The sequence below is a fragment of the Neolamprologus brichardi genome, chromosome 2 (assembly GCF_056152115.1).
Source record: "Neolamprologus brichardi isolate AB-2024 chromosome 2, ASM5615211v1, whole genome shotgun sequence".
NCBI classification, from domain to species: Eukaryota; Metazoa; Chordata; class Actinopteri; order Cichliformes; family Cichlidae; genus Neolamprologus; species Neolamprologus brichardi.
Window position 1 is genome coordinate 21,600,902 of NC_142105.1, and position 20,512 is coordinate 21,621,413.

The 20,512-nt window shown below is 40.2% G+C and overlaps 5 protein-coding genes across 6 annotated transcripts in view; 3 read left to right on the forward strand and 2 right to left on the reverse strand.

Moving 5' to 3' along the window:
* The window catches only part of ppp2r2ba (protein phosphatase 2, regulatory subunit B, beta a), a 42,591-nt gene extending 38,215 nt beyond the window's left edge, over positions 1–4,376 (reverse strand). Inside the window, exon 1 of the mRNA XM_006781691.3 lies at positions 3,277–4,376. Within this exon, the coding sequence (XP_006781754.1) occupies positions 3,277–3,355 (79 nt within the window). The 5' untranslated portion in view covers positions 3,356–4,376. The remainder of the gene's footprint in view (positions 1–3,276) is intronic.
* A 13-nt stretch (positions 4,377–4,389) lies between these two features.
* Positions 4,390–7,936, forward strand: rpl26 (ribosomal protein L26). The gene is made up of 4 exons (XM_006781693.2): positions 4,390–4,488; positions 5,154–5,325; positions 5,428–5,568; positions 7,771–7,936. Exons 2-4 carry the CDS (start codon positions 5,158–5,160, stop codon positions 7,897–7,899), a joined length of 438 nt encoding a protein of 145 aa, XP_006781756.1. The 5' UTR covers positions 4,390–4,488; positions 5,154–5,157; the 3' UTR covers positions 7,900–7,936.
* A 2,575-nt stretch (positions 7,937–10,511) lies between these two features.
* Positions 10,512–12,405, forward strand: atp6v0e1 (ATPase H+ transporting V0 subunit e1). Of its 2 annotated transcripts, none has more exons than XM_006781689.3 (4): positions 10,512–10,730; positions 11,230–11,277; positions 11,849–11,972; positions 12,064–12,405. In XM_006781689.3, exons 1-3 carry the CDS (start codon positions 10,627–10,629, stop codon positions 11,940–11,942), a joined length of 246 nt encoding a protein of 81 aa, XP_006781752.1. In that variant the 5' UTR covers positions 10,512–10,626; the 3' UTR covers positions 11,943–11,972; positions 12,064–12,405. The 2 variants fall into 2 exon arrangements, with proteins under 2 accessions (XP_006781752.1, XP_006781753.1); XM_006781690.3 differs by having other exon boundaries at positions 12,067–12,405.
* An 85-nt stretch (positions 12,406–12,490) lies between these two features.
* Positions 12,491–16,376, forward strand: bnip1a (BCL2 interacting protein 1a). Its single transcript, XM_006781688.3, has 6 exons — positions 12,491–12,783; positions 13,718–13,810; positions 13,926–14,017; positions 14,099–14,203; positions 14,655–14,773; positions 14,953–16,376. Exons 1-6 carry the CDS (start codon positions 12,703–12,705, stop codon positions 15,147–15,149), a joined length of 687 nt encoding a protein of 228 aa, XP_006781751.1. The 5' UTR covers positions 12,491–12,702; the 3' UTR covers positions 15,150–16,376.
* A 1,101-nt stretch (positions 16,377–17,477) lies between these two features.
* Positions 17,478–19,715, reverse strand: nkx2-5 (NK2 homeobox 5). Its single transcript, XM_006781687.2, has 3 exons — positions 19,462–19,715; positions 19,012–19,346; positions 17,478–18,533 (listed from the first exon to the last, which is right to left on the reverse strand). The coding sequence occupies exons 1-3, from the start codon at positions 19,713–19,715 to the stop codon at positions 17,920–17,922; spliced, it is 1,203 nt and encodes a 400-aa protein (XP_006781750.2). The 3' UTR covers positions 17,478–17,919.
* Between the last annotated feature and the right edge of the window lie 797 nt (positions 19,716–20,512).

Genomic DNA, 20,512 nt, shown 5'->3' on the forward strand with positions numbered 1-20,512 from the left:
TTAAAAAGCGAGCTAATGGACATGCGATACTAACTGCAGGAGTATCCTATCCCTTCAAGGGCTGTCTCCTTTTTGACAAGCTGAAACAGAACAGTCACACTTGTAAGTGTGTGAATTATGTGAGTTTGGTATGTAGGGTGTTTGTCCCCAACGGCATGCAAGGGCAGGATGATTACGACAAGTGTGTTTTGAGCCGTGAACTGGGTGTCTGCCAGGGTAACAACAACAGAGCAGGATGTAAGATAAGGGAATGAACACACACACACAAGCATATGCGATGTTCCTCAAACACACAAATACACGCTGTGTTCTTCAAACAGAAAACGCCAACTCAGTGTCATGTTTTGTCAGACTGTCGACAGAAGTTCCCCTCCGGCAATGCCACGAAAAGCTCTTACAAATAAAATAACCACGATGTAGCAAAAATACACAAATGCACATGCGTGGCACGAGACACGTGTCAGCTATACCTAATAAACACAGAGACTTGACACAGATCTAATCTTCAAAAGATTAATTAATTAATTAAAAATCACTTCCCTTTTCAGCTTCCCCCCCAGCATAATAATGTACCACAGGTTTCCTCTTAGACACTACAGCCAATAGACGAGGAAGCTGATGCAGGACTTGCTCTGCTGATTGATGGCAGTTTGAGATGTGGTGAGATGTCAGTTGGGGGTTGCACTTTTTCTTTTTTTTCCTGACTCAAACACAAAGTATCCGCAAAGAGAGACACACATATGCAGTCCCTTCAGAAAACTTGAAGACTTAATCCATCACACCCCTACTGACAGACTCATGAAAAAAAGAGAAAAGTGAACATCAAGGGACAAAAAAAGACAGATAAAAGCCACAGAGAGACGTATAACGTATAAACTTATACAGGGAGGCAGACAAAAGCTTGCAGTGTATCCCTCAGAGACTGGACCCAGGTGAATCCGAATGATGCTGGCACATTGCTCTCTACAATGGCCCAGATAAACAAAGAGAACACACACACACACACCGACACACACACCATGGTCAGTGCAGTGCTTATATAATATATTTTCCACTAACATGGTAACTGCACACTCATCTTCCCTGCGGTGAACTCCGCTCAGCTGGAGCGGACATGAAGGAAGACTACAGTGATGCACCACCCAGCTTCCTTCAGACCAGCATGTCTGAATAAGGGGCAATAAATGCCAACAAGGTCAAAATGGGACACGCGAGCAAAAGCTTTTACGCAATGCAAGCGCATGCATAGATTCTAGCACAAAACATCTACCTTCTCTTACTTTTTAAAACACACCCAAACACATAGTGTGCAGAGGTATTTATCTCTCTTTTTCTTTCTTTTGTTTTTAACACATCATATTTCTAAGGTGATCTGCTGTGTCATCTCACTCTGCTGGCCTCCAGCACATGAGATTCAACATCTCTCACTCCTGCTTTCTCCATACAACTGTTTCATAATTCTTCACACAGGGAGCAGCACAGGATCGTGTATCATATTACGGAGGTTTTTTTCTTCTTCTTCTTGATCTATCACTTCCTCTATTATACCACTCTCTCATGTCAGGCGGAGGGATGGAGACTCAGAAAGTGAGTAAACAAGCTTGGAGTGAAGGCAGTGAAAAACATTTTGTATGTTGGCCGCACCTCTTAACATCAGGGAGCTCAAACTGGGTTGTATTTGCGATCAAATGCAGTAACAATAAACATTTCTATCATATTTATGCCATGTGATCATGGTGAGAAACTAGGCTACAGGACAAGCAGGTCAATTTATATTTTACAAGATAAATATAACAAATGTATTAAAATCCACATATGTACACTCTGAGTATAAAAGAAATGTTTTCCAAACTCATTTGTTAAAAACCTTTTTTGTAAGTTATTTTGTTGTTGATTCACATTTTGTGCAATGCATTGCTCCTGCGCTCGTTAATAGCCTGCAATCAGTATTAGATAAACACAATTTAAACCTTGGACCTTGGATTTTATACAGATTCAACAATAGTGTGGCCGATATAAATAAGATGAAGTTTACTGACGTCAGATACTGATGTTTATCTGACGTGTTGTGTCACTTTTGTGCTGATTAAATGTTCAAAAGCTGTGTGATGGAGATCTAAATGACTTTGAAACAGGTACATGTTCAAAATGCACTCAGATTTACTTCCACTGCACAATCAGAGCTAACAAAAAACAAAATAAACTGGCACTGGCTATGAGGCAAACTGTTAGCCATAATTTCACAGTCAGTGTCTACAGCCGACGCCACTTTAAATGCTGTAATTAATGTTTGATAATCATACTTTAAATGGCTAATCAAGATTAAATTAGCCAGAAGGATGGGGGAAGAAAAATGAAATTTAGGACCGGCAAAGATCTGTGATGAAATAGAGAAGACATGTAAAAAGTGCAAGAGTAGGTAGCCTCAAGTGCTTCTTCTTCTTTGGTGAATATATACAGTATATAGGTCAGCTCTACATGCTGTGAAAGACCTTGTCGATGCCCACAACATACTGGGATGTACAGTGTATCACACTATCTTCCCTTCTACCAGAAGGCTGAGGGCAGAGCGCACACAGGAAAGAGGGCAACCATGCAAAGCTAAATAATGCAATGCCTCAGTCTCCACATTATGACCTAGTAAATGGTTGGTTATACAAACACTCAGACCCTCTTGGGCTGTGTCTGACAGCACAATCAGCAGGATTATGAAGTCATTTCTCAGTCAATTCACCATTTTAACTTCAGGGACTCCAGAGGAATAACAAGAATGGGTGAATGTGAGAGGTTTGGGCGATATGTGGAGATGCCTAGATGCTCTTGAATTAAGTGATCTAGGCAGAGTGTGAGCTGGTGAAATTAATGAGAGAACCATGAGTAAGGAGCAATGTGGGTACTTGTCATGCAACTCCACAAACTGCCTTTCTCTCTTGGCATCCTGTAGGCCTGTGTGTTGACACCTTTAAAGGGAGCAAAATGCGAATGGAGTGATACTGTTTACAAGACACAGTCACACACACATGCACACAGCCTTGGAACACTTTCTATAATTTGCATCAGAAATTGAGAAAGAGCTCCTTCAACTTCATGCATAGTGTCAAATCTGCATTGGTCTGGGTTAACTACTGGTTAAGCCTTAGCCCTTCAAGTGGCCAGCCTAACTTCTGCACATGTGTATCATATGTGCAGCAGCATAAAAACATTGATGTCACAAGGCACAAACTAAGCAACTCACAGACCCGTGAAAGCCACCCCCGGTTAAGCGTCCCACCCTACCTTCGGTGTGGCAAGTGGAGGACAGGATGGTGCTCGGAGGGCGGAAGAGATACGGGAGATAACGGGAAAAACATTTCATCTTCTTCTCCGGTGCTTGCTAACGGGTGTAGAGCGTTGCGTTGCGGGCTCCACATCCGCACTGCTGCCGCCGACAGCCAGCCACAGAGGATCCGGGGAGGTTCGGAGAGGAGGAGGGGGGGAGTGAAATAGGCTCTGTCCGCGGTGCAGGGGGGCTATGACAGCATCACTTTTTCACAGGCAGGCAGGGAGGCAGGCAGGCAGTAGGCTCCGGTAGATCTGCGCTTCACCCGGGGAGCGAATAGAGCACGGTGTCAGCGCGTCTCCGCTTCGGCAGGTCTCTCCGTGTATGTGGGCGAGTTTGTCTGAGCAGGACAGGGGGTCGCTTCTGTCCTCGTATCATGGGAGGTCAATGTATGTGTGGTCTGTTGGTGTGAATACCCTCCTCGTGTTTATTTCTCAGTGTATTTGGGTTTAAATAAAATTTAAAAAGAGCAGGAAAAGCGCAATTACATCTACGAGAGCCGGGAAGTTTTCCCTTATAAATTTGGTAGTCTGTTTTATATTAAATGTAGCTAAGGGCAAATACTTTGCTTGGAAATTACACTGAATGTTTTTTGGGGTGTGCATTACCGATAGAAAATGTGTTTTGCCGATCTATTAATGCTACTCACACTTATCCCTGATGCTTAAAAGAGGGTTGTGTGGTGCACAGAGCCCAGAACTTGATGAATCATAGACAAAACTTGTTTGTAGACCAGGTTACCGATTAACTAAGTTTAGCGCCATCTTGTGGAAATATTTATTGTAGCTAGAAAACACAAGTTATAACGTCACAAAAAACAAACCTAGTAAACATTGTTGTGCTTGTTTACTAAAAACGCCCCTGCTATTTTATCAACTAAAAATTATTACGTGGCATTATTTTAAAAATAAATGTGTTATGGTGAATAAAAATCTTAAAGGTCACCTTCTTTTAGTCGAATTTAACTCCTCGTAGCACACGCAGCACTAAAACAAGTTTCAGTACGACGAAATTGTGTCATCTTTGCCAGACCCCTCTGTGTTTACGCTTGTGTTTATCTGTGTTATCAGTTTAAACACTGACTTCTCGCGAGACTTGAGTGTGAACTAATGCCAGCGGAAGTAGTTTGCGAGTCTCTTTTCCGCCGGCCATAGAGGAGCAAAGGCAGGGTAAGAATTCCCGGCAGATGAATTCGCCAAAGTTATCGTTATCCATCCTGCTTTTAATACCACTGTGTATCCGTATACAAGTGTAAACCCCACATATACTTCAGTACAATTAAAAATCAGCGAATATTGGCTTCATGTTGACGATGGATTACTAAATAAACGCTGTCAGTAGTTGGTCTCCCTGTTAGGTCCTTCAGTATCCGCATGTCGGTTAGCGATAGTGAAGCAGCTCTACTCCTGGTGCTAGCCTTTAATATTTGACCTATTTTACATTCTGTAACTGTAATGGGCTTTTAAAAACATTTTTTTGGAAGTGTGTAGTTTGTTCAACCACTGTACCGAGTTTATGTTGCAGAAATATCCCGCTTCGGTCTGACGGCTATCTTATGCTAACTACTTGAGCTAGCTTAATAGTTGCCTTTAAAACGTAGCACAACCTAGCCAGGTACCTAATGCAGCAAAATAACACACATAGTGGACATTCTAGGTTTGGGTTCTCAGTTGCTTTATGTGGTGTCGGAAGATAGTAGTGTGTACTTTAACCCTACATTCTTGTATTTTCTTAAAACTGTCGATCCTGATCCACAATTTGAGTGGACTGTTTTGCAAGCAAGTGCAGCCTTTATCGCCTGGGTTTGTCATTGCCATTACTTGTTTCTTTACAGCATCATGAAGCTCAATCCCTTTGTAACATCCTCCCGTCGCAAGAACCGTAAGAGGCACTTCAATGCCCCCTCACACATCAGGAGGAAGATCATGTCTTCCCCCCTGTCTAAGGAGCTCCGCCAGAAGTACAACGTGAGGTCCATGCCCATCCGCAAAGATGATGAAGTCCAGGTAATGTGGTTTGTATTGCTGAGGGGTTCTTTTTCATAGCTGATGTGCCATATGTTAGGCGGATTAGTCTGACCTGCTTGTGTGTTGTGCATTTTCATACAGGTTGTCCGTGGACACTACAAAGGCCAGCAGATTGGCAAAGTAGTCCAGGTCTACAGGAAGAAGTATGTCATCTACATCGAGCGTGTGCAGAGAGAGAAGGCCAATGGAACAACAGTCCATGTTGGCATCCACCCCAGCAAGGTGAGACGTAATTAAATAGATACTGAGTTTGTGTGAGTAGACTTGTTCCGTGGTATAGTCACACATGGCGCTTACTGGCTTCATATCTGTTTGGTTTGTTTGTGTCAGGAAGTGGACCTTAGAGATGTAGTCTTGAGCTTTTAATGTCACAAGCTCTTGAGCTGATCAACACAAATTCAATGTGGAGGGTAGCTATATAAGTATTTCTTGGGTATTTTGGGGTTCTTAGTGTGTTTTATCTATTGTAATTTTGAAAGTTGAGGTATTTTAGCTCTTGATGTTTGTTTCTTTTCCTAACTGGCTCAGAGCCCTGTTCCAAGAAGCATGTTCAACAAATAATGTTTATATATAAACTTTGAGTTTAAGTCTAAGATCTGCAACTCTTAAGCTGTGTCCACACTGAAAACGATTGTTGTGTTGTGCTTTTTAGCAGTATTCTTCATTCTGTGGTAGTCTTTTCAGTCACTGGTCTGAAAGTGTGAGGGGTCCCACCTACTTCACATTGATAACAGTTACGTCACTCAAAGTCGACAAATATCATTCACTTTTTGTTGTCTGCTTACCAGATTGCTGTGAACTGCTAAAGATTTTGGTTCCAGAACAGCTGATCAGAATATCTTCATTGAACTTGAGTGTTCACCTTGAGTTAAGCACATGTATGAGTAGAAAAAATGTAAAGGAAGCCATCAGTGGAGCTCTGACACCCAGAATCATGGGATCATGGGATTCCAGCATTTTCCACATGTCTGGATTAACAAACCGAGGGATGTTTGCTAAATCTGCTTCCATGAGTAGGGCCCCAGTCACTACTGTTGTAAACTTCAATAGCATTCAGGTGCTTGACTCTCTCATCCTGCAGTCGGACAGACTACTTGTCTAGTTGTCAGTGTGTGGGATGGTAGTTGCCAAAGGCGGTGTGTGTTGTGATCTGGAGATTGTAAGCTGGTGTTATGGTTGATGTCGTTGGCATACTTGCTGCACATGTATGCAGAGAGCAAAGTAAAGTGGAGTCAAATTCCTTACTTGTGTGCACAAACCAAATAAGGGTGACTCTGATGTATCTGATTCTGCTCATTGCACTTCAACGCCACCTTAGACCCATTTAAATCTGGATACTGGGTGTTGTCCAGTCGCTGTAGTCCGCTGCTAAATTGATACATTTTCAAGACTCAATCACTGCATTAGTGCTGGTAAAGAAGAAGCCAAAACAAGTAAACATTTTTATTATGGAGAATTTTTCAACTGCTGCGTTAGTGTCCCGCTGTGCTATTGGGAAATCCCTACGTTTCTGAAGTTAATTTATCAAGGGACCAACTCACTCCCACTTGTCTCCAGTGGGGCTGCAGTGTTTTCAAAAAAAGAAGCTTTACAACAAGCCTAAAGCTCACTATGCACCAGCAACTCACCAAGGTCTTCCTTTGTGGACAGTCTAGGATTACTAGATATAAAAAGATGCCACATCTAAGCCAGACTTCAGGTCTTCAGGTTTCTATATTACACGTGTGTAAAGCTGCCTGTTGGGTTAAGATTTGCTTCTAACTAATTATGTCTTAATCCTGCTCCCGGGTGCACACCCTAAACTCTGATTACAGGTAGACTGAGAGAAATTTCACTTGGTATTTGACACTGTGTTTCATCATACTCTGACACTAGGTATTTTGAGCACTGAAATTGAAAAATCAAAGTGACCAAATAACATTTTGTGGAGTGCAGTTGCTCTAGTTTAGCTGGATTATAGATTTTTTTCTTTTCTTTTCTTTTTTTTTTTAAATTTGCTGATGCTGTTTAGTTTTAAATTGCAGTGTAAGGCATTAAACAACCAAAAAACCTCTTTCTGTCAGTTCTGTAAATGTGTAAACACTGGTGGATAGCTGAAGCAAGTACAGAGCTAATGGGAGAGCATGTGACATCTTAGATGCGTAACATTGGTAATTTAAGAAGAATTGAGATTATATTTGAATTTCAGCATGTCCCTTTTGATTCAATTTTTTTTTTTAATTTTTAACGTAAACTGGAAAAGCAAGATTTTCCTTGTAGATTAAAAAAATAATCCTTGGTTACAAAAACAGTGGGAAATTTTTAAATTATTAAGCAATGTCTTTTTGTTTAATTTTATTAAAGAGATTTGAAGGTAATTTCAGACATATTGCTGATGTATCCACGAGAGAATGTTTGTTTACCAAGATGTTTTTGTGTCGGCAGGTGGTCATCACCAGGCTAAAGCTGGACAAAGACCGCAAGAAGATCCTGGAGCGCAAGGCCAAGTCTCGCGCTGATGGAAAGGAGAAGGGCAAATACAAGGAGGAGACCATTGAGAAGATGCAGGAGTGAAAATGATCTTTTGCTATCAATAAACTCTGTAAATGGACCTCATGTTGTCTGTCATATTTTCATTGTAACGCCCTAAACTCGGGAATGTTTTTTAATGTTTTATTTTGAACATGCTTGTCTTTTTTATGGAAATTAACACTTGGGTATACTGTATGCCTTCAAAGTCATGTTCAAATCTCTAAACAGCACACTGTATTACAAGGAATGTAATGAATTGGCCAGTGCTGCTGCTTAATAAATTAAAAACAAGTGGTGGCCAAAATTGCATAATTTTATTGTTTAAAGATGTTAAAAGTGAACTACACAAAGAAATCTTCTTTAATTGCACAATTAACTGCAAATATGAGTAGTTTTATTACAGGCAAGGAAATTCATGTGACTGACTACACACCACCTCAGCTTCTATGTTAATTGATTTCACTATAAAATGATGAGGTGAAAATCCAAAATACTGTGCAAGAAACAAAAAAATATTTCAAAGCATTTAAGCAGAAATATGGAAACCCAGCATTTGCTCTATACTTTATGGATCCTGCAAAGGAAATTACTTTTAAGGCAGGATAAAGGATAAAAATGAAATCTTATATCCTGACAGGTGTGTTCACCTGTCACAGAAGAAGAGCTGTTTTATAGAGAACAGTAGGAAACCATTTTGGTTTTAAACAAGCTGATGAATGAGCTCTGCAGAGAGGACTGTGATGACCGTGATGGGTTGTCCATGATGGACAGCAGGTAATTCAGTGACCTCTTGCTCCTCACTGAATGCCTCTGGGTTCCTGCTGCCATCTCTGACAGTGTTCAAGAGACAAGAAGAAAAAAATAGATTTTGCAAGAAATTTTACATTAAATTTAGCGAAAATAAAACATAGGAGGAGAGGCTAACTATTGAATGAAAAAAAAATACAAGTGAAACTCGAAAAATTTGAATATCGTGCAAAAGTTCATTTATTTCAGTAATTCTACTGAAAAAGTGAAACATAATAAAGACTCATTACATGCAAAGTGAGATAATTCAAGCCTTTATTTGTTATAATTTTGTTGATCGTGGCTAACAGCTTGTGAAAACCCCAAATTCAAAAGCTCAGAAAATTTGAATATTGTGAAAAGGTCCAGTTGTAGGCCCACTCTGATTAGCTAATTAATCCAAAACATCTCCAAAGAGTTCCTGAGCCTTTAAATGGTTTCTCAGTCTGGTTCAGTGGGAATCACAATTATGGGGAAGACTGCTGATCTGACAGTTGAGCAGAAAACCATAATTGACACCCTCCATAAGGAGGGAAAGCCTCAAAAGATAATTGGAAAGTTGGATGTTCCCAAAGTTCTGTATCAATGCACATTAATAAGAAGTTATGTGGAAGGGAATGGTTTGGAAGAAAAAGGTGCACAAGCAGCAGGGATGACCAGAGCCTGGAGAGCATTGTCAGGAAAAGGTCATTCAAAAGTTTGGGGGACCTTCACAAGGAGTGGACTGAGGCTGGAGTTGGTGCATCAAGAGCCACCACACACAGACGGATGCTGGACTTGGGCTTCAAATGTCATATTCTTCTTGTCAAGCCGCACCTGAACAATAATGTTAGAAGTGTCTCGCCTTGGCTAAAGAAAAAAAGAACTGGTCTGTTGCTCAGTGGTCCAAAGTCCTCTTTTGTAATGAGAGAAAAATTTGCATTTCATTTGGAAACCAAGGTCCCAGAATCTGGAGGGAGAATGGAGAGGCACACAATCCAGGATGCTTGAAGTCCAGTGTTAAGTTTCCACAGTCTGTGTTAATTTGGGGAGGCATGCAGGTGTTGGTCCACTGTGCTTTATTAAGTCCAGAGTCAACGCAGCTGTTGAAGCTGAAGCTGACTTCATTTTCCAGCAGGACTTGGCACCTGCCCACACCTACAAACGTACTAAAACCTGGTTCAATAGATTCTCTATGGGGCATTGCCGAGAGAAAGATGAGAGTCGTGAGACCGAACAATGCAGAAGAGCTGAAGGCTGCTATTGAAGCATCTTAGTCTTCCATAACACCTCAGCAGTGCCAAAGGCTGATAGCATCCATGCCACACCGCATTGATGCAGTATTTCAGGGGCCCAAACCAAGTACTGAGTACATATGCATGATTATACTTTTCAGAGGTCTGACATTTCTCTATTTAAAATCCTTATTTTATTGGTTTCATGCAATATTCAAATTTTCTGAGCTTTTGAATTGAGGTTTTTCATAAGCTGTAAGCCACGATCAACAAAATTGTAATAAATAAAGGCTTGAAATATCTAAAAGGTGAACCTATATTAATTTCACCTTTTAAGTAGAATTGCTGAAATAAATGAACTTTTGGACGATATTCTAATTTTTCGAGTTTCACCTGTATAACAATGTGTAATATTCATATACTATTTTTCACGTTAATGAGAGAAATGTAGTAATAGAAATAAACATAAATATGGCACAGTTTGTCTTCCAGCTTGTCCGCTTCATTGTATGCATATGGAATATAACCACAAATAAAAGTTGGGTTAAAACGCAAATACTTTTCGCCATTTATTTAATTTAAGAATTAATGAAAACGTTTCACAACACAAGCACTTTGAAATTTGCAGTGCAGTCCCTCCACTTCCTCTTTCTCTGGTTCACAGTCATGTGATACGTGTTGCCTTCTGCGTGTCGTCGTCGGCTGGGCAGCATAAATTTAGTTGAAAGTTTATACCTCTGAAGTCTTGTGTTTTTAGACTAAACTCACAATGGCAATAACTTCGTTTGCGATCGCGATTTCCGTGATGACTGTGTTCTGGGGTATTGTTGGAGGAATTGTGCCTTGGTTTATCCCCAAAGGACCAAACAGAGGGTAAGTTGGTTAGCTTCGCTCCGGCTGGCTATAACGAGTTTACGGAAGGTTTTTATGTCAACGTTGTATTATTTTCTTAGTTTTTATACAAACAGGTGAAGTGTGCGTGAGCTAAATTTACTGTTGGCGTTGTGTAAAGCTGTTTATTACACTTACATATCACCTTTAAACCCTGTTAGCTACTCTAGTTACTAAAAGTTAAGAATTAGCTAACTAAAGCTAATTTTACTTGGCTTCGTGCTAAAGTTCCTCGCATCCCTTGGCAGTGAATCCTGCTCTTGTATTCCAGTACATAATACGACCATTAATGGATTCGATGTTTGGAAAAAATGCCAAAGTCAGTACAACTTCCTTTATTCGTCTGATTTTCAGTTGCATCACGAGATCCAGCTCGTGAATGTGGATGAATGGCTGGATGTGTTTTAAATCCAAAAACTCGCAGACATTAAATATTAGATGTGCTGTTTATATATTTAAAATGTATATTATTTCCCCACAGTGTGATAGTGACGATGCTGGTGCTAACTGCAATCTGCTGTTACCTTTTGTAAGTATTCACCATCCGGATTCCTTTTTTTTTCCACAGACGGGCACACACACACACACACACACACACACACACAGTGCTACTATATATAACTAAAAACAATAGAGGAAGCCTGCAATGAATCAGGCCTATAATATAAATGGCTGAAGTGAGTAGTCAGTTAAATATAAGAGGAGAACTATCTTCTTGATAGGTGATTAATGCATTTGGATAATTACAAATTGGTCCTCTTCTGTTGCTCCAAGTTAATTGATGCACGCTGTTTGAAAATAAAGCAGACTATGGTATCTTATTTAAGTCATAAATTATTTACATTCACAGTTTTGAATGCATCTGGTGTTATGTTGCATGCTGGCAGACAAAAGGGGGCAGTATAGTCACAGTAGTGTTGCAGCCATGTGAGGTTAATCTCCCAAATGCCCCCCCAAGCTTGATGCTGTTATAATAAACCCAGGAGCTGGTTGCAGTGTTGTGACAAACTGTGGTGTTCATTCAAGATGACATTTTTATTAGAGAATATGAAGTGAGTGTTTTGTTTGTGATCTTGATGGTGTCCTCTCTGTTCACCCAGCTGGTTGATAGCCATTCTGGCCCAGTTGAACCCGCTGTTTGGGCCTAGTCTGTCCACTCATGTTATTTGGTACCTGCGCTATCACTGGCCTTAATTTGCATTTCTAGGGCTCCCAACCCTTAAGGTAAGCTTAAGACTATACCTACATGCTACTTTTATGTAATATATTAATACTTGGATGCCTCTCGTCTAATGTTGTGTTATTATTCTCTCAGCAGCAGACGACCTTACAGTGCTGCACACCAGTGAATGTCTGCCATTGCAGAGATCAGTTGTCCCCGATTGCCTTAAAACTCTGAACCCTGTATGATTATTGAGTGGCACCAGTGCCTTGTGTATATAATGACTCCCAAAGGGCTGTGAGATCTGTGTGGATGTGCTGTGACCTAAATTAAAGTAACATTTTCTTGTTGCAGTTTTGTTTATATATTATGTACATTGTGTTCAACAATATTGTTAGCATGAATAGCAGTTGTTGTGTGAGTGTGTGTGTGTATGTGTGAAGTTTGTGTCAGCTGGTTCATCAGATAATTAATAAATAAATCATTCATCCATAATTGTTTGTAATTATATATTTTTTCAAATATAAAAGTGTTCATTTCTACATAATTATGTTGAAAGTCATTTACACATTAAACACATTTATGCCACTAAAATATTTTCATAGAGCATAGAAAATGCTGTTGTTTTTTGTAGTTTTTCTGAAAAAAATGACCCCATAAAACATTTTTCATGCAGTCATTATTGATAACGACGTTTTTTGCGTAACAAAACACGTCAAACAGCGACGTTGACGTACGGACTTCAAATTGGCCTCTTTGCTTTCCGTAGCTCCAGCCGGCTACGTTGGCAACATGGCGTCGTCAGATGTCCACGTCCGAATATGCGAACAAGAAATACTCAAATATGACTTGGAAATTAAAGCTCTCATCCAGGTGCGAATATTTCTTTGGTAAGACTGCTTAGTGCTGCGACAGGACTCGTTAGTTTTTGAACGTGTCACATAGCGGAGTTGTATTAAATTGGCCTGATTTTATGAGGTGTAGCGACCGTCTCCGAAAGCCTGCACCGGAACATTTTCTATCGAAGTTACAAAGAGGCTGTAAAAAAGAATATTTTCAGCCAAGTTTTTATGAACAAGATGTAATAATAATGTAGATAACCAGCCGGTGTTGTGTTGCGCCAACTAGTGATTTCCGGTATATACCAAAAAATGATCCGATGTTTAAACGGTTGCAAATGATGATCCTCCCAAAACAGGTCACTTTTTTATTTTATATATAACCCCTTCATAAATCCAGTTGACTGCAGCCCGTTTACATTATAAGCAAAAAGAATACTTGCCATAAAAACACATCTGAGATCACTTTTTGGTACATCACCTGTATTTAAACTGTATTTTTTTTAATATATCTTTCTGGTAGCAGGTATTTAGATGTTTTCATTTCAAGGATTAATGTAACTTATGGACCTAAATAAAAATGTACCTTCGTTAATCCTTTTCAAGTAGTCAATGGGCGGAAAAGCAAGCAAGTAGAAACGATTCATATTTTAAAATGATTTTAGAGCATATTTAAATATAAATGGGTAAGTTAAACTCTATTCTGCAAAACTTGTCAAAAATATTAGAAAGCTGGTTAATTTGGGGGGAAGTGCCAATAAATAAATACATAAAAAAAATCCACTTTGCAGGAAAAAGTGAAAATAGTTAAAAGGTGAAGAGGAGGTCTAAAACAATGCGAATTCCACAGTTCAACTTGAGAAAGCAGTGTTAATATGCAGAACAGCTGTCGTTTCAACATGTGAACAGTAACAGCAGTGTAGCAATGAAATGTCATGACTTTTCTCCTTGGTTCAACATTTTACCAGGATATCAGTGAGTGCACAGGCCCTCAAAGCAAGCTGACAGAATTAAATGGAGAAGTGAAAAAGAACTTCCTCAGCTTAAGACTACGGATTCAGGTGAGAGAGTTTTCATACGTCACCTAATCCCAATTAATAGGCTGTGCATCGGTTGCTTGAACTTTTTTTTTTCTTTTAATTGTAAGCCCTTGTGGTTGTTTTGCTTCCATGTTAGGACTTGGAGCAGATGGCAATGGAGCAGGACAAAGAGTCAGACAAGCAAGCCTTGATGACTCAGGTAGAAGGCCACAGAAAACAGATGCTCAGGTAATGCCTTTAGCCCACTTCAACACTTTAAAAGCCTACTTAATAAAAGTTTATTAATTTAGTTTTTTGTATTTTTTGCAGTAACCAGACAACCTGGAGGAAAGCCAACCTGGCCAGCAAACTTACAATCGACAACATGGAAAAGCAGGCCCTTCTTAATGGAGCTGATGATTCTGTGAGACAGAGGTGAGCTGAAGATTGTCCTAATATTTAAAGACCACTAAATCTCAGCTTTGCACTTAAGCAACATTTGCTTAAATGCAAAGAAAAAAGACTATCGGGGAGCGTGCTTTTTCTTTACGTGCCCCATTTTTGTGGCACAATCTCCCTCAAGATATTAGGCAGGCATGCTCGGTGGAGGTTTTTAAAGCTAAGTTGAAGACCTACTTGTTCACCCTATCCTACTTGTCTTAATTCTATGCCATTTAGTTTTTAAATTTTTTATTGTTTTTAACTTTTATTATGTTTTTAACTTATTGTGTTTTTAACTTGTATTGCTGTGTATCACTTTTATTTATTTATCTCTTTATTTTCAAATAAAGAGATAAAAATATTATTATTATTATTATTATTATTATTGTTATTATTATTATTATTATGTGATGCATTCTGTTTGCATGCATTCTTTTTAAATCAGGAAGATGACCAAAGAGGGTCTGGCCCAGACCACCAGCGACATCACCGAAAATCTTATGAGCATCAGCCGAATGATGGCCCAGCAAGTTCAGCAGAGCGAGGAGACCATAACGTCACTAGGTTGGTGAATGAACAGTATCCTGTTGTTTTGATATACTTGTTTAATTTTAAATGGCATTAAAGCATTCTTGTTTACTGCGAGTAATTTAACAGGTTACACTGTGTTAATGCACACGCTCAGAATATAATGTCTATTTATATCAGTGCAGCCCCACATTTTTTTTCTTTTCTGTTTAAAGCAACCTCCTCCAGAACGATCCAAGAGACAAATGATGAGTTTAAGACCATGACAGGGACCATTCAGATTGGGAGAAAACTCATCACCAAGTACAACCGGAGGGAGCTCACCGACAAGCTGCTCATCTTCCTGGCGTTAGCTCTGTTTCTCGCAACAGTGCTCTACATCCTAAAGAAGAGACTGTTCCCCTTCCTGTAGACCAGAAGGGTTCTCCCGTGAGCATGAATGGTACTTTCCATAGTCAGTGGGAATGATTTAAACAACTCTGAATGCTGCGTGCCATGCTAGACGCATTACGGCGTCTGCACGGCGGAATGCGAACTGCTTACTTGACTGAACTGAGACGCTGCTGAGAGTGAAATATTGTCCACGCAGAGGGAGAGCGACCTACAGGCCTGCAGCTCAGAGGCAGACTAAAGGAAAAAAAATATTTTGGCTTCAGGATGTAAAACGTGTCTTTGTGTGAGGGAAACTTGTTTGCTGATTATTATGAAACATGAAATATGGTACAGTATGAGGAATATCATGGTTTCATTTGGAAAAAAGAAGTCATTTTTAGCTTCAACAGTTTTTTATTGGCAAGTCAATCACTGAACTATTAAAGTAGCATGCAGTGCTATTAATTACTGTTAATTCAAGGCAAAAAATGCTATGTAATGACATTATATTACAGACATATATATTTGGGATCAAAACAAGACCTGTACATGTTTTTGCATCACCAGTGGAAACCAAGCCATTTACCACGATCCAGTTTCCCACAATTACTTTTAATAACGTTCCAGCTTTATATGTAAATGCTATTTGTCGGAATGCACTGTGCAACTTACATTACTGTACTCCGTAATGATGAATTAATGTTGTTTATGAGAAAAGAATATTTAAGTACTTTTTAACTTTATTATGATTCAGGCTCAATTGCACTCACTTCTCACTGTGTTTTCCTACTTGAACAGCACTTGTAGGGTGTATATACACTTCTAACTGTCCCTATGTTTATTCACTTGGCATGCAAATCAAAGTAAAAAAATACCGCTTTATTAAGTGTAAGACTGGATGCAGTCTGCTCCGTCTCTGCCGGTGTGGCTCTGCAGCAGAGCAGAAAAGCTCCGAAAAGCACCAGCAGTGTTCACACTGGCAGAGATAGGACCGCATGCAGCCCTGCCTTTCTTCAGATAAGACCCGGAAAAGCAGATTATTCCAACCTGTTTCCCTCTCCCTTTCCAGCGTGAGTGGAGGGTGAGGGATATTTTTAGGTTTGTGTGGCGCTGTTATCTGACGTTCCCTTTTCAACACTACAGAGGAGAGGGTGGCCAGAGAAGCCACATGACCTTGCCACCCTTTGGGCAATTGCCTGGCATTGCTGTTTCATTTTTATTATCTGTAAATGTCATCGCTAATTATTAATAAACACAGTGGCTCCCATCTTCTTTAGTGTGTCTCAAATGTGCATTTGTCACTGTATTGTTTACAGTAAGATAGCAGACAATAGAGTATGTGTGAAGAGACCTGAGAGATGCCTAAGCATCTCTTACTTGTGTAAAGTGGCGGCAGTTGGACAGAGCCAATTTCCAGCCTGTTCGTATAGCCGCACACTTAGACAAAGCCTTTGGCTCTCTGTCAAGCAAATTGGACCATTCTTGCATTTAGCACCAAGATACTGACAATTGAGTGTTTGGGTTTGTATCTGAATAAGTGGGCAGAGGTCTCTGAAGTGTACACGACACCACACTGATGGTGTAAACACGGGGATCGGGTGTCTAATGGGAGACCTCGGCAACTTCACATTCATTTAGTAAATTTGACTTTGTAGAGCTTTGGTATTGTTAGTATTTAATACATCATTTTGATGCTGGGTGTATGTTCAATTGGAGAGTAACAGCTGTGTTACAATAAAAAGCGAAAGGTTATATTACAGTAATTTTCAGTAATCCAGTGTACTGTCCATAAAAAGTTACATATCTTTGATCTGGTCACACCTTCTATTTGCCACCATGTTTCCAAGTTCAGGGAATAAGACTATTGACTTTCAGGAACAAAGAGAAGATGAAGAAATAATTTATATAAAATTTATCTACATTGAAAAACTGATCATTCGTTTCAGGTTTTCCTATTGGAACCCAGTTTGAAACATTTAAAAAAGGTCAAGGTCACGGGGCTAGTCAAAGCAATCTTATAAACATGTGTAAAAAGTACATGCGGCTGACAGTGGGTTGTAAAAAAAAGTGTAAACATTTTACAACCTTTTACCTTGTTGAAGCCTACTGAATGAAGCTTTCTAATAGGTACTTGAGCAGTTTAACCAGAAACAAACCATGGGGTGGTTTGATAGATGTCAGATTTTTTATTTTATTTTTATGCATGTTTACCAGTATATAACCCACAGGTGTGCATTATATGTGCTGTTAAAATTATAGTTTTTTATTAGATGATTTAGTTGAATTCTTGTGAGGGGGGGGGGGGGGGGGGGGTGTTTGTGATGTACAGTTAGATAACAGAGCCAAAACAGACACGATGAGGATGTGGTTGTATGCTAACAATTTTAATGATAATGATAATGGTAGTAACAATAATAATATCGAATATATATACAATTATATCATATAATTAAGTTGTAAGTTGTTTTGTTTTCCACCGAAAATACTTTTCGTAAAAAGAAATATGTAATAACCACCTTAAGGAAGGTATGGAAAAATAGAAAGTGAAATCTGGCAATTTTTAAAATTAAAAAATGGCATTTATTATTTTGTTTTTCGCTCCAATTAAATGTGCGCTGAAAATAACTTAAAACGTAACACGTTTAGAGAAAAACTGGTGCTGAACTCAAACGGAAACTACGAGAAATAATTCATCAAATATAAGTAAATTACACAAACTCCTCAATGTTTTAATTCGTTGGTATACACGCATGCAGTCATAAAATACTATTAAGGTAAATTAACTTCTTTTTTTCTTCTTCTTCTCTTGTTTACCACGTCCTAATGCCGTGTAAGGAAGACACCCCGTTACTGGAGGAGTATGTGTTCTGGACGTTACTGAAATCCCCTACCCCAAAGTTCATGTAATTGCCGTTGCTGGAGGTTCCTTGCATAGTCTGCATTGCGGCTGCGGGGTAATTGCATGCATAGTTCGTGTTGCAGCTGGAGCCGGTGTAGTTGCTGAAGGCTGTGTAGTTGTTATAACTAAAATGGTTAATGTGACCCATACTGTAGGAAGGATTGTAGCTGGTCGCGTCACCCGCGAGACAGGGCTTCCCATCCCTCACCAGCACCGGCACCGACACCCTCCTGGGCGGCGGCAGGGACACCATCTCCAGGCTCTGGTCCTGCTTCTGCCGCTTGCACTTGTACCTCCTGTTCTGGAACCAGATCTTCACCTGCGTCGGGGTGAGTTTGAGAACCCCGGCGAGGTGATCTCTCTCCGGGGCCGAAAGGTACCGCTGCTGTTTGAAGCGGCGCTCCAGCTCGTACACCTGTGCCTGGGAGAAGAGGACCCGGGGCTTCCTGCGCCTCCGAGGCTTGGGCCGGTCCTGATCCTCGGCCTTTATGTCCTCCACAGACTCTGACGGAACACTGAATTCATCTGATTAAGGCAAACGCAGACAGAAAAAGCAAAGAGAAATAACTGAATTAGAATTCTTCGCGATTTTAGAATTTATATTCATATTTTTTATTTTGCGCTGTTATAAAGATCATAATAACTGGCACAGGTTCGGGCAGATTGCGACCAATCATGCCTAATATGATTTACGCACAACGCTATGATTTGTCATTTCATACCAAAGATGTCAATGATAGTTTGGATTTTGTTACATTTTTCAAATTGATTTTCAAATCAGTATTAAAGTTCACCAACTTTCATTTATGTTTAAATTTCAAAGGTTTAATTTTAGGGCCTTTGTCCAGCAGCCCACGTTTTTCTTGTATACTTTCTTGTGGTACTTATTGCTTTAGTGCAGATAACATTTAGAGAATCTGCCATTATTCAAATCAAGCACATGTGTATCCAGGCCTAGGTTTAACGGGCCTCCAAACTAAAGACAATTCTTTCTTCAGCTCACCTTTTCTTCTTTTCCCCTCAAACGCATCAGATTTTCCATCCTTATCTATTTCCATCTCCATGAGGGATTTGCCATAAAAGGTAGAAGCAAAGTTAAGTGCATTGCCTCTGCCGGCTCTGGAGTCGTGTGTGTCCTCTACAAGAAGCGAGGCGGCGGTGGACGAGATGTCCCGGAGAGGCTCCTGCTTCATTCGGCCCAGCATACAAGAGGAGGAGGATGTCGCCACGGTGCAGCAGTCCATGCGAGAACAATCGTCCAAAGAAGACGCCAGAACGTCATGAGTCTGCTCCAAGTTTAATATATCCTTAACAGAGAAGGGAGTGGACGTGCTAGGGCTGGGAAACATTGCCAAAAACCAGAAAAAGAAAAATGATCTGTTAATCTGTCACATGGAGGCCAAAAAGAAGTCACAAAAAAAAAAAAAAAAAAACCCCAAACAAAAAAACCCACCTTTCCTTCTTGACGGTGTGTAATGGATTTACGTATAAGTTTGGTTTACCGGACTGTTCTTGAGTGAAGTGTGCATTTTGAATGTCAACTATGACTCCAAACTTTTTTCTTGGCCCCTCTCTCTCCCTCCTTTCAGTGACGCAGAGAATGAGGGGGGGACGGGGGGATCCAGTGGGACCTTGAGCTCTGGTACTCCCATTTACTGACGTAAAGTGATGCCTGGTAGGCTGCATGTTAGGCCTGATGTTGGTCATAGGCCTATTTCTTAATTTGCAGCAAAGTAGCCTGCTTAACCAGCCTTTATACTCTGCCCAGAGCAAATAGGATTGCTGTAAATATTCCACTAAATCAGTACATCCTTTCATCCTGTTGGAGAAACACATCTTATTGTGCTTTGATTGAGGATGTCACTGGTTTATAAAGCTTCTAAATGAAGTATCCATCTCGCCGGATAGTGTTTAGCACTGCTGTAGTCCATTACGCACAATACAAGCTCCGGATGTTTATACAGGTCTTCAAGTACCAAATAAATAATTTATCTGACATACACATCAAAAACTTGCATTAGCGACCACTGGCTTGCATTGTTTAACTTTCTGGGTGGAATCAAAATCCATTAATGCGCCTAGATGGTCGTCTGCGCGTGTGTGCTTGGGGTGTCGGCCCGTGGCTCTTCTGAGGGGAAACAGAGCAGACAAGCGTCAAGAAGGAGGGAAGCAGACAACAGGTTGGGTCCCTGAACAAGGAACCTGAAACCAGGAGTGACACACTCTGCTGTCTGCCTCTAAGAGATTTTTGGAGACGCTGTCTGTCTTATCGGGACGTGATAACAAATGACAACAAGCTCCCACCCAAGCTGCAGGCCAGGTTATCCTAAAAAAGTGTCATGTGTGACACTTTTGTCTTATGGCAGTCAGAAAGTCCCAATTCGTTCAGCCGGGTTTAAATTTTCTGTGCATCTTCTCTGCCCTGTTAAATACAGGCGCACTGAGATATCAATTAAGCATACAATCATTTAGTTCTTAATTTAACAATGATAATGTGGGCAATA

What these genes read in the sequence shown, in the direction of transcription:
- bnip1a (XM_006781688.3), top strand. Translation starts at nt 12,703, where the DNA reads ATGGCGTCGTCAGATGTCCACGTCCGAATATGCGAACAAGAAATACTC. An exon ending in GATGATTCTGTGAGACAGAG is followed by an intron (nt 14,204 to 14,654) that starts GTGAGCTGAAGA and finishes TTTTTAAATCAG; the next exon opens with GAAGATGACCAAAGAGGGTC. An exon ending in GGAGACCATAACGTCACTAG is followed by an intron (nt 14,774 to 14,952) that starts GTTGGTGAATGA and finishes TTCTGTTTAAAG; the next exon opens with CAACCTCCTCCAGAACGATC.
- nkx2-5 (XM_006781687.2), bottom strand. Translation starts at nt 19,715, where the DNA reads ATGACCAACATCAGGCCTAACATGCAGCCTACCAGGCATCACTTTACG. An exon ending in CACACCGTCAAGAAGGAAAG is followed by an intron (nt 19,347 to 19,461) that starts GTGGGTTTTTTT and finishes AATGTTTCCCAG; the next exon opens with CCCTAGCACGTCCACTCCCT. An exon ending in TGAGGGGAAAAGAAGAAAAG is followed by an intron (nt 18,534 to 19,011) that starts GTGAGCTGAAGA and finishes TGCCTTAATCAG; the next exon opens with ATGAATTCAGTGTTCCGTCA.
- rpl26 (XM_006781693.2), top strand. Translation starts at nt 5,158, where the DNA reads ATGAAGCTCAATCCCTTTGTAACATCCTCCCGTCGCAAGAACCGTAAG. An exon ending in GCAAAGATGATGAAGTCCAG is followed by an intron (nt 5,326 to 5,427) that starts GTAATGTGGTTT and finishes ATTTTCATACAG; the next exon opens with GTTGTCCGTGGACACTACAA. An exon ending in TTGGCATCCACCCCAGCAAG is followed by an intron (nt 5,569 to 7,770) that starts GTGAGACGTAAT and finishes TTGTGTCGGCAG; the next exon opens with GTGGTCATCACCAGGCTAAA.
- atp6v0e1 (XM_006781689.3), top strand. Translation starts at nt 10,627, where the DNA reads ATGGCAATAACTTCGTTTGCGATCGCGATTTCCGTGATGACTGTGTTC. An exon ending in CCCAAAGGACCAAACAGAGG is followed by an intron (nt 10,731 to 11,229) that starts GTAAGTTGGTTA and finishes ATTTCCCCACAG; the next exon opens with TGTGATAGTGACGATGCTGG. An exon ending in GCAATCTGCTGTTACCTTTT is followed by an intron (nt 11,278 to 11,848) that starts GTAAGTATTCAC and finishes CTGTTCACCCAG; the next exon opens with CTGGTTGATAGCCATTCTGG.